The sequence below is a fragment of the Chelonoidis abingdonii genome, chromosome 13 (genome assembly GCF_003597395.2).
Source record: "Chelonoidis abingdonii isolate Lonesome George chromosome 13, CheloAbing_2.0, whole genome shotgun sequence".
Classification (NCBI taxonomy): Eukaryota; Metazoa; Chordata; order Testudines; family Testudinidae; genus Chelonoidis; species Chelonoidis abingdonii.
In genome coordinates, this window is record NC_133781.1 from 17,455,809 (window position 1) to 17,474,208 (window position 18,400).

Sequence of the window (18,400 nt, forward strand, 5' to 3'; positions counted from 1 at the left end):
GTATAGCAGACTTATTTTATCTCTCTCTCTCTCTCTCTAAGTGGTCTCAGTGCTGCTAGATGGGTCACAACACCACACCCCAGGAGATGTGTGGGTTACACTAGCACTGACCAGTTTTGTCTACAAGATCAATCACATCAGGGGATGCAGATACTGCACATTTCATTATAAAATAAACAAAAAGCAAGATTTTTTAAGTCACTCAGAATTTAAAGTGATAAAGTATTTGCATAGAAAGAAAATTTAAGCATGTTTAAATGTATTTTTGAATTGTGCTAACCCTGCTTCGAGGCACAGTTCAGACATAAATCAGTGCTACCCACATTGCCAGGCTAACCGTGTCAGGGGCTACTGGTCTCTTAACACAAATTGTTTTATAGAACTTTAAGAACAGCTGAGCAATCATGGTTCATAGTCTAATATAGAGGAGGGGTTAGACACTTCTCCAGCTTTGTAGTCCAATCTCACAGACTGTTTGGGTTAATAGATTTAATAGAAGCACTCAGATCTATCACTTTACTCCAGGCCTGTCTCCTCCCAACTAAAATCTCAGCCTCTCTCTCTCTAGCATCCCCTAGTGGATGTCCAGTCATTAGCTCAAACTTAACATGACTAAAACAGAACTCTTAATCTTCCCCTCAAGCTCTTTCCCCTGCCTCTTTTCTTCTATCACTGTGGACAACACCATAGGCGGCGAGTTATATGGGCCTATGGTGCTTGTGCTCCACCAATATTCAGGACTGTGGGGCCCGCTCCACCAATGTTTGGGCTTATATTTTCGAGCCATCCCATCCACAGGATGGACCAGGGCAACTGCCCCGTGCTTTCGGGGGCCCCACGCTTGAGTGGGACGTGGGGTCCAGGGCGGCCTGGGAGGTTAGCAGGGGCCTGGCACTGGCAACAGCGAGTGACCCAACCTCAGCCTGCCCCACCTTTTCCTGCCCCTGCTCTGCTCCCGCCCCCACTCCACTCCTTCCCCCAAACCATGCCTCTTTCTGGCTTCTGCCTCCTCCCCTGAGCAACAAACACCAAGAGTCAGCAGTATGGAGTGGAGCTGGGTGGGCTGGGGCCGGGTCGCTTGCTGCTGCTGGTGCCAGGGCCCCTGCTAACCTCCCAGGCCACCCTGGATCCCACATCGCCCTGAAGCATGGGGCTTTCCAAAACAGAGGGCCTGGGGTGGTTACTCCTACGGATGGGACAGCTCTGCTTGGACCCATTCTGGGCACCACCAAAAATTATACAAACCTGGCACCCATGGACAACACCACCATCCTCTCATCACTCAGGCCTTTAACTGTGCCTCATCTGCTGCTTAAGTTCCTTACATCTAGGATAGGCCTAAATCTTGCCAGCTCAAAGAAATAGTCTTTCCTGTACATCCACACTGCTAAAACCCTCATCTAGGCTCTCATCATATCATGTCTCGATTACGACACCACCTTTTTCTCTGGCCTTGGCAAATACAATCCAGCCCTGCTCATATCCATTCAGAACGCTACTAACATAACACTACACCTTCAATATCAGTCAACGATATGGCCTGAAAGGACTGAATCAATCGGGCAGCAGCATATCTGTTTACCCTGTACCTGCACAACTCAAAAAGATATAAATTTTCTGCATTTACAAAAATTAATGCTAACCTTAAACATAAAAAATTGCAGGCTTCATGACTTTTCCCCACACATGCAAGTTTTTCCTCACCACTTAGACAATATATTTTTTGAGAGAATTTGACATGTGTATTTCAAGGACATAATTAAGTTTATGGGACTACACATGTAACAAAAGTTATGCATGTGCTTAAGCATTTGCAGGACTGGGCCAAAAGCATTTTAGTGGGCAGAGCATGGAAGGAGGGGACCCAGAAGAATCTTGAGTTGTGGAGACAGGAAAAGGCCCTTAAAAGGCTAGAATTCCACATCTGAAACACCAAGCCAAAGCAGCCTTAATATGGACACCAACAAATTCAGGCATCAAAGATTAATGGACATTTTTTAAAATTTAGGCCTTAGCCTTTGTTTCTCAGTTTCCCCATCTGTGAATGGAGTTACTTTCCTAGCTTGTAAGATTGTTGTGAGGCTTGATGTTTGTAAAGTATGCTGAGTTCCTCAGATGAAAGCCACTATAGAAATGTGATGTATTCTCAGGGTGAACAAATAGACCTTACTGACAGGCCAAAGCTACATGGTGATACTATGAAATAGGGCTAATGGTGGAGATAATTCAAGTACCTAGATCATCCAACAGCATAGCGATCTTCCAGGGGAGGGGATAACAAGACTTACATCCACTCAAAGCCTTTGGTTTTAGAAAGGTGGCCATCACTGCTCCTCCATTGCCCTTTGAAGGAAGTTTAAATAGAAATTTAACATCAGTGTCAGAAAAGTGATGATGTTCCAGTCTCTCAAGTGGTTTGGTGGGTGGCATTATGGTAAAGGCAATCTTACAGGAATGGGTGGAATCTTTTATTTTATTGTACTTTACTAGATCCCACTTCCCTTTGGTATGGTCCCCCCGGTCACTGGAAAGCCACATGTGCTGAATTTCTGAATATTTACAAGAGTTAAGAGTTTCTTATTCTTTCTTTGTTTTTATATCCCCAATGTTTTCTGCACAATATAAGCTTTCATTTGAAACAAGATTACATTTCTAGTCTTTCTGGTTATAATGTTGGCTTCAAAATGTAACCGGAAAGTGTTATTGTGTCAGAGAAGAGTGAGATGTTCTCCCATTTCTCTCAACATAGTATTAAGTCTAAAGTCCAATTACGACAAATTTAAATATCAATGTTAACTATTTCATTACTGATGTTCTTATCAGAAACATCCAGTGGGGCTGGATGCTCCATTCATTTGAAAATACTTTCCACAGGAAGAAGGCTAAAAGACTAACTGACTTTGGCTATGTCTACACTTAAACTGCTACTGCAGCTGCACCACTGTAGCGCTTCAGTGTAGACACACATTACAGCAATGGGAGGGGGTTCTCCCGTCACTGTAGTTAATCCACCTCCCGAACGAGGGTAGCTGGAAGAATTTTTTCATTGACCTAAAGCTGTCTACACCAAGGGATAGGTTGGCTTAACTACATTGCTCAGGGGTGTGGATTTTACACACCTCTGAGTGACACAGCTGGGCTGACCTACCTTTTTAGCTTACACCTGGCCTTTGTTTTGTTTAGCACAAACCTGGCCTTTGCTCCTTCCTAATGTGGGACTTTCACCTGCCACTGTAGGGTAACTTTGTGTCCCAGTTTACAGGAAAAGACTTGATTATGTTTACGGTGCCCTGATTGATACAGTGAAACCTGGGCTTTGTTCCACTTTCATTATAATCTGCTGACTGGCCAAGCTCTTTCTGCCCTTTGGCTGTGTGCCTCCGCACTATACAATACTCCTCTCTCTACCTTACAGTATTACAGGATCCAGCTGTCTTAGGACCATTCACTGCCTGCCAAATGCTACAGTATATCATGTATGCACCGGGTGTAACAAATGAGGCATGCCAAAGCCTGGTGGAGTGATCTCAAAGCAGGGAAGAGGGCTGGTAGCGCATCAAGGCAGGTGATCCCTAAATTCCTCATTAAAGGCCTGATCCAAAGCCTTTTAACATCAACGGAAAGACTCCCACTAACTTCAGTGGGCTTTGGAGCAGGCCCTGAATAAGGGAGGGTGTGCCAAATGTCTCTGTGTTGGGACAAGGGAATCAGGAAGACTGACGTGAGAAGAGGTGGAAGAATCTAGAAGTCAAAGGAGACAAGCAAACCACCTTTCCAAACTCTTCTCCTTCCCACACCATAAAAAACCCAAGGCCTATCTTCCTTTCATGCACCCCAACCCTCACCTTTCAAATCCTTGAAGTAAGCCCCTCCCCACTCCCAAAAGTTCTTCTCTAGTCTCAGTCCTCATATACGCCTCCTAATCAAAATTCTTTCAGCATCTGCAGACACTAGGGAACAGAACACTAGAGAACAGAGGCTGGGTCATCTGCAATATTGTGATACCAGAGAGAAAGCCTGGCCATTAGATAATTATTTGACTAATCCTTGCTAAGACACTGTCTACAAACATTAGGACAATAATGAGATATACAGCATTGTCAGTTACGGAGCACCAGTGTGGTTATACTGGGGGAAACCTCTAGTGTAGACTAGCATGAGAAGTGCAGCATAAAATGTGACTTGCATTGATGCAATTCACCTTAGGTTGAAACCAAGTGTTTTTACAGTGCAAACTGGTATTAAAATAGAGGCTACAGGGCTAACAGAGCTGAAAGCCAAATGACAATAAGTTTTTGGAAAAATCTTGCTAGCTTTCATCATGATTTGAAGGAAAGTCCTGTGCAGATTTTGCCAGTATTCTCCCTCAATTTCTACTGCTCACAGACACAGCATCACTGTTTTCTTTCTCATATTCCTCTGTGGTCTCAGTGCAACAGGCATGTTAGTTCTAACTGGTGCAAAAGTGTTGGCAGGGAGACATTACACACAACAATCTTCCTAAAACAGTTACAGTCTTGCAAGAAAATCTATTTTTGGACTCCCCCTAAATCTAAATATAGTGGTACTTTCCCATACAACCAGAGTTAGCCAGCCAGACCTTTCCATTTTGCACCAGACCAGGAACTGCCTTTGACTTCTCCCTGTTCCATGCATCTGCTTTACACAAAATACAAATGTCTCCTTTCTCACTGAAGTATATAAGCATTATCCAATTTTCTTCCCCATAGGGGAAGACGGGGCAGTTTTGAAACCCTTGAAAAGATTATACAGCATTTAAACTAAAAGAAAATGAAATGGATAATGTTAGGAAAACAAGAGACAAACTGTGAATGCAGGATGGGAGGGGGAAGAAATATGAGAAAAGAGAGTCTATCAAGCTTGCATCTGTCAAGATGACAACCTTCACATGCCTCAGTATCTTCATCACCTAAATAAATTGAACCACCAGCTGAAAAGAGGTCACACTGCAAACAGTGCTATATGATTTCAGAGCTGTTATATTTCCCCTCCTCCACCAGCTCTTGACAATACTGCCAGCCTAAGGGAAAACAAAGAAGGGTGAAAGTTGAGGGGATTTATTAGAGGCTCGTGGATTTTTTGTAAAGTGTTCACATATTTCCATACACTTCCTATGCCAACTGCCACAGTATATTGAGAATATGCTGTATGTCTTAATGATTTAAAAAATAACCTTCACAAATCTTTTTTTTTTAATGTAGCGTATTGTATGTCAGTGCAGAAAACGCTTAACAGTCTCCCCACTAAATCCAACCATAGTTCGTTGCTGGAGGCATGGAATAAGAAAGTTTGAGAACCACTGGTCTATCCTGAAAAAGAAAAAAAACCCCAAACCCTAAAAAAATGTGCCAAAACCCTCACAGGAAGACAGCCACGTGTCAACAAAAGCCATTGGCAAGAACAAAACACTGTTAGCTTCCATTGTTACTAGCCAAGTTCTGAGCATATTTTGTGGGGGCACAAATCATGTTCACAGCCAAGCATTCTACCAAGCTTTATATCGATTGGCCAAAAAGATGTGGTTTTCAATCATGCTATGCTAACTCAGTTGAAAACTACATTTTCCCCATAAACACAGGCCTGGCTAGCTAAACTTGGGTTAAAGTTGCACTGAAGCCAGGGCCTATAGGGTACCAACGGAAGAAGATTTGTGTTCACAGTGAACACTTTCTATAGGCCTGGCCTTCATACAAAGTTGCACCGGTTTAACTGCACAATTTTAAACCAACTTAGTTAAAATTGGTGCAACTTTGTGTGTGGGCATTCTAAAATTTATTTAAATCTGACATACTGGATAAGCTTGAAAGTTACAGGGCCAAGCATCAATATAATCATTTTTATACAGATATAAGAGTGCTTTCGCAAGGGTTTGCCCTGTTTTAACTATACCAGTTTAACCAAACCAGTGCAAGTCTGTGCATAGATTAGACCATAGCTGCAATGTTATATTTCGGAACAGAAGTGTCTTTAAAAGCAGTTCTGCACAAGCTAAAACCCCGCATGTAGTCTGCCTTTAGGTTTCTTTGGGTTTGACTTATTTTGCACAATCTAGACATGTCTGAATACATATTAATTAACATGATTTTAAGTACAACTTGGCACCTAATTTAGGCAGGGCTTATAATGTTTTAAAATGAGTTAGTTGGTTGTGGCCAACCCTAGCTAACATGTTTTTAAACATGAATTGACCTATCTACAACAAAAGCAAAGTTATCTTAAAATAACATTAGTTACCATGTATTCAAATATGACTTATTTTCCGAATCCAGAGGAACCTGCTGTTGGCTTGCTGGTTGGCCCTCACTTTAGACTGCAGAACGTTTAGCTGAAAAAGCTTTCCAAATGTCCTGATAGTTTGGGTCACTTTTGAGCCTATGAACTGGACAGTAAGGCCTAGTCTACGCTAGAAAATGTGGTCAGCTTAGTTATGTCTGTTGGGATCTGAAAAATCCATGCTCCTGCCCAGTACAGTTAAACCAACCTAAGTCCCCACATACGCAGCACCAGGTGGATGGAAAAATTATTATATTGACCTAGCTACTGCCTCTTGGCGAAGTGGATTACCTACGCTGACAGGAGAACGCCTCCCATCAGTGTAGGTAGTGGCTACAATGAAGTGCTACAGCAGTCCAGCTGCAGTGGCACAGTTGTGTTGCTGTAGCATTTTAAATGTTGACAACCCCTTGCTATAGCAACAGGAAAGGTTCTCCGGCCTGCAAACGTAATCCACCTTGCTGAGGGAAGAATTCTTCTGTCAACCTAGCACTGTCTATATGGAGACTTAAATTGGTTTAATTACATCTCTCAGAGGCGTAAGGGATGTAGCTATGCCAATGTAAATTTTCAGTGTAGACTAGCTCTTGGTGAAAACCAGGCCAATACTGAAGACATTGCCTCTAGTTGAGGTCGGAATGGAACCTGTTCTTTTCAATGATGGGTAACCTGAAACCTAATCATGAACATTTTATCTATCTAGAGATCATCCCTTGCTTATCATCATGATATCTGAACACCAGTTTATATGTCAGCATCATTAACTATTTTACTACTGATTGTTTAGCAGAAATATCCAGCTAACATGCTTCTCTAGTGTGGTTATTAAAGGTATGTTTACGCTGGACTATTTTTTACCTTGAGTTAATTGGATGCAGACTACAGATGTTTGTTCTTTCCCTAAATATTTGTAGCCTGGAACAAACATGTGGGGAGTGCCTACAGGCTTTTATAAACATATTACCAGTTAACTTCAGGTGCTTAATTAATTTGCTCAAGGCAAAAAGGTCTACTAAAGACCAAATGAAAAAGATGATATAGGTCTGTGTTGTGCAAATCATGATCTCTGATTCCAATATATCTTTCTACACAGCTTTTCTCCCACTGTTGATCTTGCACCAACATAGTTGGTATAGGCTAGGCACAAGTGTGTTAACCACTATGTCACTTCTGTTTTCCAGAAGTTCCAAAGCTCAGGATCCTATATGTGGGAATTTGCAGAGGCCACCTCAAATAAATATTGTTTTCAGATACTTATAACTGAGTTGTGGCAAAGCACAGACTGGTATTCAGCTACAAACTATTTTACAGGCATCTACAGTAAGCAGACCAACCTTTCTCATGCTCTAATTTACCAACAAATTCTTAAGAAATACAAGACCAATAATCATCCCAATGATGAACAAAGAATCTTCAAGATTATTTTAGCCAGTGACTCAGAGATTTCCTCCGGAGATGGATGGATAGACAGACTTGTAAATTGTTTGCACACCTATACTCAACTGAACCAGAAAAGGAGGACAAACTCCACAAGAAATGATTGATTTACAATCCTCCAATTCTGTCTAATCCAAGTTTGTGACTGCAATGTATTAATTTGTTTCTTTGCCTGCTGAATGTCAGTTTTGTGGTAGCTTCTTTGGATGGGTATTCAGTTCTGAACAGATCTTTTCTACTGTGAATTTCAATCAAAACACTGTGATTACCTATCAGATATGAACCTGCATTTTGCATCACACACAGCCAACACAAAGGTAAAGCCAGTTATCAATAAGCTGGTTTTAGAGAAGCAGTGCCAGTCTTTCAATTGATATTCCTTTCCCTGCAACCCACAAATCATATTGTGTGTTTTTATAAAGCACAGTGGACACTTTCAGCACTCCATAACAAAAGTGTGCCTTTATTTCAGATTAAAATTGAATATAAATGTATATGCAAATTAGGTGTGGCCCTCATGATCATTGAAAGTTGCCAGGGTGGTATCTTATGCTGCAAAGATTGCATACCACTGCTCTAGAGTGTTCACCCATGGTTTATTTCACTGTTGTGATGGTAATCCAAGTGTTCTTACCGATACTTCACAGTCCTTTGAATGTTGCAAGAAAAGCCAGCTCTCTTAGTGTATGAATATGGATTGACGGACAGCCTTCTTTAGTACGTAATATAGCTGGATCAAAAAGAAAAAGACCTAACCATTAAAATAATCTTGACTTCATAATTAATTCATATTCTCTTGTAATTAATCATCAGGTGCTATTGTGGGAATCTATTCTCCCCTCTGTATGTGTGTAATACCTATTAACCTTAATAGGAGTTATGGGCACAAAAGGATGAAAAATAAACTCATTAATTATAATCTTAATAAACCAGTAAGCTGTACAAAACGTCGTTAGTAGTTTTGCTCATCACGATTCCAAGGGGTGGCCCTAGATTTTTGCAGGAATCTAGGAAGGTCCTTTCTGACACTTGTGTAGGTTCCCATCCTACAGGTACTGGTAAAAAGCACATTCTATTCAATGTTTTTTGGTGGTCTGTGGCTTTTTTAAAAAACATTAAAACTAGGCCACTTTGCTATTGCTCAGCAAACCAATACTTTTACCTGCACCATTGTGGTCCAGATTTTAAGATTTCTTCTTTTTAAAAAACAAATTAAGACTAGAGCTCTTATTGTGGCAAAAATTAGAAATGTGAACCAAGTACAAGTGAGGCAATGATATCTGCAAAAGCCAGAAGACAGCTTGAAACCACAGCTCTACGAAAAGCGTAAACTGCTCCTTTTCATTTCAAGGGGATGTTAACTCTGACTGTGATACTTTAAATATCAACAGTGTTAACTATTTTAGTACTGTTCAAAGTACACACAGAAAGTTTGGGAAACTACCAGCCTGTAGCAACCCTCCACCTCTCCTGATACCTGAAAACAAAAACAAGTTCCTAAGAAAGGAACAGGGCAAGGCAGTTAGGAAATTCCATATCTTCCATAGCCTGCTAGCACAGGATAGGAATCAGACATTAATTGAGATTGGGACTAGAGGATGGAGTTCAAGTTGATGGGATCTGTGCATGTAAAGCAGGAGCAGGACTGCAAGGAGCATTTTGTAAATACATGCACCTAAAGCACTACAGATTGGGGTGCCAATGGTTTCAATGTGACTTGGATGACCATATGTCCTTTTTATATACATCTGTGCATTAGAAAATTAATTTAAAGAAATTATTTGAACATTATTACTCCAATTGGCAAGAACTCCTTTAAAAATCTGTCCTGTGGCTTTCTATGACTTTTGCATACATATTCCAGCTAATTTCTTTGAAAATCGTAATTTATGAATCTACTATTACATGCCCACATAAAATTGCTTTTGAGAAGCTATTCTTGAAAAGATTTTGTATTGCCTAGGATTAAAAACTGGTCAGGTTAAGTCATAGTTCTATACAGAGAAACATTCTCACCGAGAAGTAAGTTGATGCCATACTTAGAACGAAGAGCAGATTGAAGATTTATCAAGTTTTCTAAAATGCTGGGGGGAAAACGTTTGCTGGAGAGATACACACACAATTCAGAATGAGCCAAACTTTATAATAAAAGTTGGCCTTCACTCTACAAGGGGTATATAAGAAGAGTAAATACTAGAGCTGGTCAGAAAAACATTGATAGAACCATTTTCATTTCAATACACAGTTCTGTTGAAACTGAAAAGCTTCTTGAAATCAAGCCAATTTTGCTGGAATTTAATTTTGGAAGAAAACCGAAACCAAAAGTCCTGGCAATGTCAAAACGTACTGTTTTGACATTTTTTAAATGAAACTTTTTTTCTGGAGTTTCAAAACAACTTTTTGTTTCTAATTTTTACTTTTGCATCATGTAATAGAAAAGTAAAAAAAAAAAATGAAATAGAAATGAAACATAATATTTTAATTTTGTCAAAACAAAAAATGTTTCCCCCAGAATTTTCCTTCAGGATGAAGCCAAATGTAAAAATGTTGAAATCCTTCCTGAAATGGAACTTCCATTATCTGCACAGCACTAGTACATATCCTACACAACAGTCACCATGATGTAAACTCTCTGACAACTTTGAGATGTTGACATGACTTCCAAAAGGACAAAATTGATCAGTCAATCTTCTGAAAACTATAGTCTTCCAAACAAAGGCCCCAATCGCATATTGTGATTAAAGACAATGGAGCTGCATACAAGTACAACATAAATCAATGGAGCTCAGCAAGACACAGAAGTTCCCCTGCATCAGGGGTTCCCAAACTTGGTTCACGGCTTGTTTAGGGTAAGCCCCTGGTGGGCCGTGAGACGCTTTGTTTACCTGAGCGTCTGCAGGTACAGCCACTCGCAGCTCCCAGTGGCCGCGGTTCGCCGTTCTCGGCCAAAACGGTGGCGCCACTTCCCGCAGCTCCCATTGGCTGGGAACGGCGAACCACAGACATTGGGAGTTGCAAGCGGTTTTTAACATTAAAAACATTAAACATCCGCCCACCCCAAAAACAAACAAACCCAAACCATCTAATTATATTTAAAGTCTGTGAGTATATGGTCAAGAAGAGACTACTGGTTTCCAGCTTGTCTCTGTAACCATTTTCTATAGAAAACATACATTGTGAATGCTGCATTTCTTGCAACGGCTCCCGTACTTCACATTTTCACCTCTCTGTTGCTGTTCACACATCCTAATAACAATACATGATGGAATTGCTTTCAAGGAGGTTCAGTCAGCCAATAAACCAGCCTGTACTTGCCCAATAATGTAAATAGACATTTACAGACAACACAATACAGCAGAGTGTGGTGGTTCCTTGTTTTAAATTTTATAACAATAGGCATTTTGGTTTCTTCCAGGTATCTCAAGAGTTATTAGTGAGCTGCAAGCTGTCTTTAAAATGTACCTGTCTCTTTTTAAATATGGACAAATTCTGCTGTGACACAAGTGTAAATCCAGAGTAACTGTATTGATTTAAAGGGAGTAACCAGTGTAACAGAGCTGAATTAGGCCAATGCTTTATTATTTTTAGAGATCTGTTTGTTTTAAGAGTATAAAAGGTAACTTTTGAAAAAAAAATTAAACAATTTTAAATAAACTGCTTGTAAGTAAAGAACATTTCTGGTCATACTGAAAGGATGACTTAAAAAACCAGACCCACTTATAGGATAAAGCTAAAGGGTGTGAAGTCTACTGTAGGTAATAACTTCATTGAAAGTATAAATCTAATGCATTACTGATTTTTAATCATATTTAAAGAAACAGACAGTTTGTGCATATAAAGTCAGAACTATTTACACAGCATGTTCACCTTGTCATCTCTGCCCAATGATAAGAGTCGTGGTCTTAAATCTTAAGCGCTCAGGCACTGCAAACACTTCAGACTTTTTTTCAAAAACTTATTTGAATGGTATGCTTGTAAAAAAATGAAAATGTGATTATTTATGAGTAAGAATTTAAACATAAGATTATTTGCCAAACTGTTCAAAAGAATTCCAAACCCACATAAAAATAGTGAGATCAGATTTCACACTGTGCAAATACATGGAAAGCACATAGCTTGTCTTGACTGCAAAGTTAACTAGAGTTATAACTCAGTGTTGCACCTAACTCAACTCCCATCCACATACAAAAACCCTTAACTCCAGTGCAGTGATTCTTTTAACGTAAGTTTACTATGAACTGGGCCAGGAGACGGGTATAAGATAAAGCTTGTGTGTGTACAAGGCATCAGCTTCTCACACAACCACTATGCACAGTGGATGCAGGCTAGCACTACTCGAGCGGTGCTAGTTATCCAGTGCCGTCCCCCAATTCTCTTATGAGCCCAAGAAAGGCAGACTAGTTCTCCCACAATACACCGCAAAACAACTCACAGTGCACTCAGCTTACTTAGTGCTAAGGAACATGGGATAGGCTCCCAGAAATCTTAGTGTCAGATTAGAGCAGACCCAGTATAGACAGAGCAGCTTGTCCACGGCACAAAATAACACAGCGGTGTTATTTTACAATGTTGCACTTGATCAAGAACTTAAGAATGGCCGTACTGGTCAGACCAAAGGTCCATCTAGCCAAGTATCCTGTCTACCGACAGTAGCCAATGCCAGGTACCCCAGAGGGAGTGAACCCAACAGGCAATGATCAAGTGATCTCTCTCCTGCCATCCATCTCCACCCTCTGACAAATAGAGGCGAGGGATACCCTTCTTTACCCATCCTGGCTAATATCCATTAATGAACTTAACCTCCATGAATTTATCATGGAAGGATAGCTTAGTGGTTTGAGAATTGGCCTGCTTAAACCCAGGGTTGTGAGCTCAATCCTTGAGGAGGCCACTGAAGTAAAAATTTGTCTAGAGATTGGTCTTGCTTTGAGCAGAGGGTTGGACTAGATGACCTCCTGAGGTCCCTTCTATGAACCGTGTTTCATTTTAGGGGAGGAATAGCTCAGTGGTTTGAGCATTGGCCTGCTAAACCCAGGGTTGTGAGTTCAGTCCTTGAGGGGGCCACTTAGGGATCTGGGACAAAAACTGGTCCTGCTAGTGAAGGCAGGGGGCTGGACTCGATGACCTTTCAAGGTCCTTTCCAGTTCTAGGAGATTGATATATATCCAATTATTACCTATCAGTTCTCTTTTAAAGACTGTTATAGTCCTAGCCTTCATAACCTCCTCAGGCAAGGAGTTCCATAACTTGACTGTGTGCTGTGTGAAGAACTTTCTTTTATTTGTTTTAAACCTGCTGCCCATTAATTTCATTTGGTGGCCCCTAGTTCTTGTATTATGGGAACAAGTAAATAACTTTTCCTTATTTACTTTCTCCACATCACTCATGATTTTATATACCTCTATCATACCTCCCTTTAGTCTCCTCTTTTTCAAGCTGGAAAGTCCTAGCCTCTTTAATCTCTCCTCATTGGGACCTGTTCCAAACCTCTAATAATTTTAGTTGCCCTTCTCTGAACCTTTTCTATTGCCATTATATCTTTTCTGAGATGAGGAGACCACATCTGTACGCAGTATTCAAGATGTGGGTGTACCATGGATTTATATAAGGGCAATAAGATACTCTCCATCTTATTTTCTATCCCCTTTTTAATGATTCCTAAGGCTAACTTGAAAGGAGTAACTCAAGTGTAGATAATGTGTACTAACTCTGTAGAGAAAATATACCCACAATCTATGCCCCAAAGGGTTCATAACTCGGCTAGAACACATTCAGATTATCTGGACCTGAACCAAGGTGTTCTCTTGGGGGAGTAGGCTTGGAAAAGGGGTTACTGTTCAAAATAAATGTGAGCACACTAGAACGGATACATTCATGAGTCTCATCAAATCTCACTCACATCTGCAAAGTTCTCAAAAGATCTAACACTTGGGTGAGAACACGTGCCAAAGAAAGTATCACTCCATTTTCACTTTTCTGGGCTTCACAAGAGGGATAAAGAAGTCCACAACACTTATCACACAGTTAAAAAGAGCTCAATAACATCCAAATGAACTAGGCTGACTAAGTCAAAACAAAATCTTCACTATATGATAATTGGTTTTCTAAGGCAATTGATCACTTGCTTCAGTTTCTTCAAACCCAACCTCTATTCTGATTTGCAGATTGTGAGTACCTAAGATGATAACTACACCAGTTAAACATAAGAAACAATGTGAAATAATGCAAAACAAACAGGAGGTTTGGCAGAACACATGAAAAGTATTTTTCCCTTCTGCTAATGGCAATCTAAAGCCAGACCAACGAAGATGTTACATGAAACACTTCATTGAAACAACAAATCCAGCCAGCCAGCAGAAACCTGAAGACTGGTTAGGTATCTTAATGACATTACTGTACTCTTGCAATTAAAGCAGTATCACAAAGAACCATCATACATGGTGACAGCTAAAGAAATAAACCCAGAGAGAACTTAAAACCAGTGGGGTACTTATAAAATTGCTATTCATCTGAATTCTGCAATTTCCAAAATTAAGAGATTTGAATAAAAAAAATAATCGTCAGAGGAAAAACATGAGATCTCTCACTCAAATAAAGAACATGGGCACATATAATAATGTACTTCATTTCCAGATATGTGTTACAATTGCCACTAATGTCAAAGCTAAGATTTTATAAGTCTCCTGGTCAACTAAGAAAAGAGTAGAACAAAAGGTGCATATTAGCAACAATTGTTGTTTCATGTTTCCTTTTGCTGTTGCTCTAGAACAAATAAAAAGGACCTTCAGTCCAGATATAAAACCACAGTTCAAAGTAAATTAGATGACATATCAATATTGCCAACAATTGAGAAAATACCAGTAAGGAAATCGGAACATTTCCTAATAAACGCAACCAAAATTCTTTAAGACAGAGATTTCCTGTATCGCCCCTGTTCCCAGAGGACAGCACAGGATGTGGATAATTAATTCTATTTTAATTTACAATTTTGTGACCATAACATCCTTTTACTAAAACAAAACCAAAAAGGAACAAAAAAAGTAAAACAAGAGATTTAAATTTTATACCATGGTCACATAACAAAGAGCAACCAAAATAGGTTCCCATCTATCATAAAAAGAGTTTACGACGTGATGTGCTCTAGTTCATACATTTTCATTCTTATAGTAAGAATCACATTTTAAGAGGTAGTTTCACACACACTTCCCTTCTGATCCTCCAGGTCACCTCAACATTCCTGTGTCAACTACAGCATGGATAGACAGAAGTATTTTTAGCTGCCTTTTATGCAACTGTTTTTGTCCTCTTTGAAAAAAGTAAATCACGCAAATGTTGCTCTATTTTGTTGTTTCCATTCCCCTTCTCCATTCTTCTTGGTCCCTTTCTCCTCTCCCCTACAATTTTCCTGTTGCCAGGGTTTCTCTTCCACTGCATGTGATTTCTTGCTGCTTGGTTCCATTTTCCCCTACTTTTGTGGGTTTGCTTAAGAACCATGTGGTCTGCTTCTCCCCATACAATATTGGATATAATCATCTATCTACCTAATTTCTTTTTCATGTGGACAGTCCCCTCCCACTCACGACTGATAGCTTCGCTCCCACTGGTGACCTCTAGTCCCCAAGGACAGCTCGTTTCCTCTCCTCCACCTTTGTAGCAGTCGTCCTAATAGAGAGGGCTAAGCTAGATTCTCCTCATTTGCAGTAGAGTCAAAGGATTCTAAGATCTACATCTGTTGAAGTGGCTGGTAATATGGAGAGCCAGCACAAGCAGCTCTCTGTAAAACACCAGCAAGTGCCCTTCAGACTACAGCTGGGAAATTGAAATTAGTGGTTATTGGAGGTGACTATGAGTTAGGACTCTTAAATTCTATTCCCAGATCTGCTACAGACTGACTTTGTGATTTCTTGAGGGCAGATTACTTAACCCTAATATGCCTAAATTTACTCCCCTGTAACAGCATGAGTGTTGTGTGATTCAGTGCTTGTAAAACACATTAGGTCCACTGGATGAAAGGAACTATGGAAATGTAAACTATTATTTTCTAGCAAGAAAAAGTCCACCAATATACACACTAGTGATATGGGTAATGTATTCTGCTGATTTTTCCTTCCAGGGTCCGATGCACCCTAAAGAGAAAAGTAACACAATTCAAGGATATTTTCTTCTCAGGGCAGAGTTCCAGTCTAATATTTTTAGAGGAGGTCCAAGAACTGCCAGTTATTTCTACCCTCATAGCCCCCATCACCAACCCTACCCTCACCCTGATGCTCCCACCACTCAACCCTTTCATCTTCTTCCTATATAAAAAAGAAAAATGAACTTTATTGCCACCACTTCCAACCTGAATACTTCAGCCGCCAAGGGGACACCACTGGCATGGAGCACTGAGCAACACACTCTAATGATATTTTTACATTCTTGGGGAAGACATGCTCCAGCAATAATTCCCTCATGGAGAAGCAAGCTCTAGTGAAGGATGCTACATACATTAACAATATTTCTTTTATGGAGGAGTCATCCTTCAGTGTAATGGGAGTGTGGGGGAGAGGAGGAAGAGTAACATGCGCTGCAATCGCTCCTTGAGGAGACACTTGTGTAACATTTGCCACATATGGCTGGGGCTGTGACACACTAGTGATATTTCCCATATGTGCACATGCAAAATATTCAAGTCATAGTTCCTTCAGGGCATGCTAGTGAGATATGTTCTAGTGAGGAATTCCCCATATGACGCATTCTAGTAAGATTTCTCTCAAGGTATGTGCGTGCAACATAGCCTTCTGGTATTTCCATAGAGGGGTGACAGTTCTCTTATGGGGGTGGGAGCCTAGAACCTCCTAATGTTTTCCTCACGGGTGTGTGAAAAAACCCCTAGCAATGATGTCTCCTTCACAGGTCCATGTGTGAATGTATGACCTGCCCTGGGGGCATGTCCCTAGTTAGTGGGCATGTGACCTGTCCAAGCATTATTTGTCATTAATGTGTTTGTGAAGCAGGGGAGGCACAACACATGGATGGACACGCTCATCACAGCAGCCACCCACACCAAGGATGGGGGTGAAGGGCTGATGTGCTTTGGCCCTAGGGCCCCCACACCCTCCTGAGATAGGGGGGAAGGGCAATGTATTCCAGTTAGGGCAGATGCACCCTGCCAGGAGAAGCTAGGGGGTGGGGGAGGGAAGCAGACTGAAAATAGGGGTGACCCACCCTTCTGCTAAGGGTGACACACTCTGCAACAACATCCCCACCATATGCAAAGGAGCCAGGCAGCCTCACTGGGGGGAACACCCTGATAAGGGGGTACAAAGGAGACACCCCAAAGGCACCCGGGAGGCAAAGCTAGGGTGGGGGGGAGCTGAGGCCCCAGTGCATCATGGTCAGTGCGTGTGGGTGTGTGCGCGTGGGGGTAAGGTGAGTCACTTCAGTACCTGCCCCGCCCCCTCCCCAAAGGCGGGATCCCACCGGCCGCCGCCGGCCGCGACCGGTTTCAGCCGGTGCCGGGCGGGCGGTTGGTTTCCGTGCGCGCGTGCCGCACGCTGCCCGCTGACGTCAGGGGGGGGGGGGGGGGGGCGCGGGGGGGGGGGGGCGCCGGGCGGAGGGCGGCGGCGGCGGGTGTTCTCGCTACGTACGTGTAGTGCTGCGGTTTCTCGGGCTGCGCCTGCAGCGCGCTGGCGGGGGCCGCCGGCCCGGCCGCAGGGGGGCCGCTCGCTACTGGGCCCTTCGACATGTTCCAGCCTTCCTCTCCCTCCGCCGCCGCTACCGCCGAGGAGACTTTATTATTCACTCTGCGCGGTCCGCACGGAGACCACAATGCGCATGCGCCGCCGCCGCCATTACCGCCCCGGTTCGCAAAGCATGATGGGAGCTGTAGTCCACGCGCTAGCGCAAATTCCACCAACCCGGGACACAGCTTGGCAAGGCTTCCGGCCTGTAGAACTACAACTTCCAGGGGCACTGTTCGGACATTGCCCCGGACTTTCTTCAGAGTGGGACCTGCTGGAAGTTGTAGTTCAGCTGCCCCTCGGAAGCCTAGCTAAGCTATGCATCTCCTGGAGGCAGGGGAAAGAGCTGGTAGTTCATTGAGGACATGGAAGTACTGCGGATTAAGGAGTGTGCATACACGAGTGATTCAGACCTGTAACCACAGCTAAGAGACTTGGAAAGATCATTGTTAAATGTTTACTTCACCGTGCACACACAAGCCAGGGGAAAATATTTTCATCAATAATAAAAAATTACAGATATGCAAAGTAAGAAAATGCTGCTCAAGAGTTTGATTCAAAACTATTTACATTGTGTATTTTCACATGTGATGTTGACAGCTCGTCTTAATTTAGCCCATGATTTCCCAAAACTGTGAAAATTTAAATAGATACAAATTGAAAAAAATGCTTACAAATAGACATTATCCATCTACATTATTAAAAAAATATAATTATGCCAAGTTATGGTTAAATAGGATGTGGGGAGACATGCCACTGCCGTAATACAGTGTAATCTGCTGTTTTGTTTTGTTTTTTTAACAGTAGACTTTGTAACAAACATGGTCCTTAAGTATCCTCCTGACAACAGTTGACTTTTTCCCATACAGTAAATTGAGAAAAAGACCTTTGTGAATAGTGTATGTTTTGGGACACTTGGCTTTTGTGAAGGTAATGGATGAGTTGGT

The 18,400-nt window shown here is 41.6% G+C and overlaps 1 protein-coding gene across 4 annotated transcripts in view; it reads right to left on the reverse strand.

Annotated features, from left to right (window-relative positions):
- UNK (unk zinc finger) overlaps positions 1–17,830 on the reverse strand; it is a 66,827-nt gene extending 48,997 nt beyond the window's left edge. For 3 of the 4 annotated variants that reach the window (XM_075071792.1, XM_032792899.2, XM_032792896.2), the window contains exon 1: positions 17,361–17,830. In XM_075071792.1, coding sequence (XP_074927893.1) covers positions 17,361–17,458 — 98 coding nt within the window. In that variant the 5' untranslated portion in view covers positions 17,459–17,830. The remainder of the gene's footprint in view (positions 1–17,360) is intronic. The other variant, XM_032792897.2, reaches the window with a different exon arrangement.
- Between the last annotated feature and the right edge of the window lie 570 nt (positions 17,831–18,400).